We start from the raw sequence: 3,178 nt of genomic DNA on the forward strand, positions 1-3,178 counted from the left end.
AATTATTCAACTCTTTTCCCCCACATTCTATATTGTATCTTGTAGAACTCCCTGCTGCAAGAGGCCTGCGAGGAATGGGACCAATGTGAACGCAAGATTAAGGATATACGCTCCTGGCACGAAAAGACGAAGCAGGGACTGGACTCCTCGCAGCAGCAGAAGAAACCGCTGCGCGATCAGCTCGGTTTCTGTGAGAAGACCCTGGCCGATATCAATGTGCAGAAAACGAAACTGAGACTGTCCATCGAAAAACTGGAGGTAAGTATTGGGGGCGTTGGCATGGCTAATCCCTGCTTACCATCTCGTCCACAGGTTCATTTCCGCAATGGCATGGGCGGTGATCCGCGCCTGAGCGAGAACGTCGATGATCTGGTGCGCGTGCTCGACGGCCTCGGCGAATTGGTCAAGGCCAAGTCGCAGAGCCTCGAGCAGACGCTGGCCCAGATCGACGTTTACCAACAGCAGATGCAGTCCCTGCGCCAGCGTATCATCCAGGAGGAGCAACAGCTCCGCCTGGTGATGGCGCCCACGTACTTGCCGCACGATCGCGAGCGCGCATTAGCCGAGCAACAGGTACGTACCGTCCAGACTTTGCTAGATCTACAATAGTTAGACCCGTTTAGCAAACAGCTAGGCAGCTAGGAGTTAAATTCAGTTGTAGCAGATATATGACCAGGATACTCGTTAGTAAAGTCGGTTATCCAATGTTGAAGCCCCACCCCTTTTGATATCTATCTCATTTCTTCATTGCTGTGAACGAACCTTCATCGCTATGAACAAACAGTTGACAGAACAACCAAACAAAGTTATTAACCCCTTACCCGAATATATAATATAAACTTGATTAATCTTTGAAATCGTTTTGCCCCAAACGCTTTACTGTGTGCGGGTAGGTCTGAAGAAAAACAGTTGCACGGTGGCTGCGTATATTTAAGTTATTTTATTTAGTTTGTTTAAAAACAAATGAAATCAAGGCGCCTTATTATTTTCCTATTTTCATTACATTCTATTTTGTTCGGCTAAATTCTATTACGTTTTTTTATTTTCGAATTCGTTTTGCGCCATTATATCTCACACAAATGCTCACACCAATCAGCATTCATCATTTTCATTTCATCTTTGTGTTTCCTTATGTTCAAACATCATTCATCGCTCATTTACCAACCGTGCAGCTCACAATCTCAAAACTCATTGCTTTCACATCGCTCTCATTGGGAAAACTACCCACAAAATTATACCACATCAATATCGGATCTTTAAGATCTTTAAGAACTCATCATTACCATTTGTCACGTGCTGCGGCCCAAAAGCATTTTGAATGCCAGAAAAAAACAAATAAGTTCTTGCTGTCAGGGTTAGGCCACCCAGATGAGAAAAGCGAATTCCTCCTCCAGATAATCACACGTACTATTTTTAGAGCCACGCTGCTTGCCATTGTTTTTTTTTTTGTTGTTCATAAACAAAGTGATTATATTTAGAACCAGGTGGCCTAGCAGCAATAGGTTAAAATCAAGATTTCCCTAGTTTTTTAAATAGCTCGTAAATTTATTACTAAAATTTAACTTTACATTGCGAACTGCAATGTTGGCGGTAAGTGGCAATCTTAGAATTCAATTCAATTTGGGGCAGTAGCTAATTTTGATGATATTTGTTGGGGCAGCTCTTGCTATGAGAACAATTTTTGATTTCCCTTCACCTGACCTTTCACACACACACACACACACACACAAGAGAAAGTACAGTCATCACATCGCATTTAAATCGTCACATCTTATGGCACATTTATGACACATTAAGCTTTGGCCTAGACATTTAAACAACAATACTTTTGGTTTAATTTCATTTACTTTTTATTTTAGTTTTTTTTTTTTTTTTGATTTATTCATTTAGCCAGCTTAGCCAAGCAATCATAATATTCTTCACCAAGCAGCTCTTTCTCTTTCTCTCTATAAATCTTTCTATATCTTTCTGGTATCTTGTAATAGCGAAAGTCGGTTAATATTTAATTATGGTTACGGTTATAATTTGATTTGGTATTTTATTTTTGACAATTGTATTTCTTTTTATCTTTTCTCTACGTAACTTTTGTTGAATATAAACAAAAAACCTGGTGTCGTTGCGCTGAAAACAATCGAAAAACAAACATGCAAATTATTAAACACACTTCATAAACATTGTTCTTACTAATCGTATATTAAACCAATTACAACTTATCTTGGGCTTTGCTCGCTTGCTTGTTATGCTACTTACAAAACGGTGACTAATTCAAATCTGCCCCATTCCGATTTAACCTTTAACCCCATCGAATAACAACCCCTTATCACACACAAACACACACACGTATATAAACATACATGGGTACTGCTTACTTCTTCTAATAAATCGAAATATCGAACATGGTGAATGGTCGCTTTTCCTGTATCTATCCCACATGGCGTATGATGTGCTCGCTGTCTATGAAATACCATAAACGATACTCAATATATATGCTGACATCTCTTGTATTTCTTCTCTATATATATATATAAATATATATCTCTGCTCTCACGCCAAACATTCGATCCATGCACCATCTATACCCTATATACGAACAATAGGCATGCCGGGAACGTGTCAAAAATCTGCATTCGAAAATAACTGCACGTAATGAGCGCATCAAGTTGTTAATACATCGCGGCACGCCGGACGATGCCAAGCTAGAGATTTAGGATGCCACAACCTTAACCATAAGATAAAGCCAATCTAGGACTAGATCAAAGCCAAAGCAGCCACCCCGGCGTCTTCCGTTTGCCCCTGCCACCGATTTCCTTCTCCCAGGAACGGTGGCTACGGTACAACTGTCAACTGCCGTCATTACTCTAATCAATGAAACATGACCCGTGTTTTAGAATTTACTATTATCTATATATATATATATATATATATATACATACATATATACTATTTTACAGAATAAATTAAATTACCGAATTATATTTATAAAACGCAAGCCCCAATCGAGTATAATTTATGAGGGAGTTAGGATTTGCAACTTTTTACTCTTAGGTAGCTTAGCCTTGAGTCCCCATTTTTCAAAACCCCTGCAATCATATCAAAGCTAACGTTTTTGGCAAATCTTCCCCCCATCTCTCCCACTTTCTCTCACTCTGATACGTGAACCGTGATGATGAACAATTAG

General features: G+C 39.5%; 1 protein-coding gene across 11 annotated transcripts in view; it reads left to right on the forward strand.

Annotated features, from left to right (window-relative positions):
• Positions 1-3,178, forward strand: part of Msp300 (Muscle-specific protein 300 kDa) — a 106,126-nt gene that overhangs the window by 54,400 nt on the left and 48,548 nt on the right. For 9 of the 11 annotated variants that reach the window (NM_001201767.2, NM_001273159.1, NM_001201768.2 and 6 more), the window contains 2 exons: positions 46-258; positions 313-573. In NM_001201767.2, the coding sequence (NP_001188696.1) occupies positions 46-258; positions 313-573 (474 nt within the window). Of the gene's footprint in view, positions 1-45; positions 259-312; positions 574-2,597; positions 2,988-3,178 lie in introns of those variants that run through there. The other 2 variants (NM_001201763.2, NM_001169414.2) reach the window with 1 other exon arrangement.

This window comes from Drosophila melanogaster, chromosome 2L, assembly GCF_000001215.4.
Source record: "Drosophila melanogaster chromosome 2L".
Lineage (NCBI taxonomy): Eukaryota > Metazoa > Arthropoda > Insecta > Diptera > Drosophilidae > Drosophila > Drosophila melanogaster.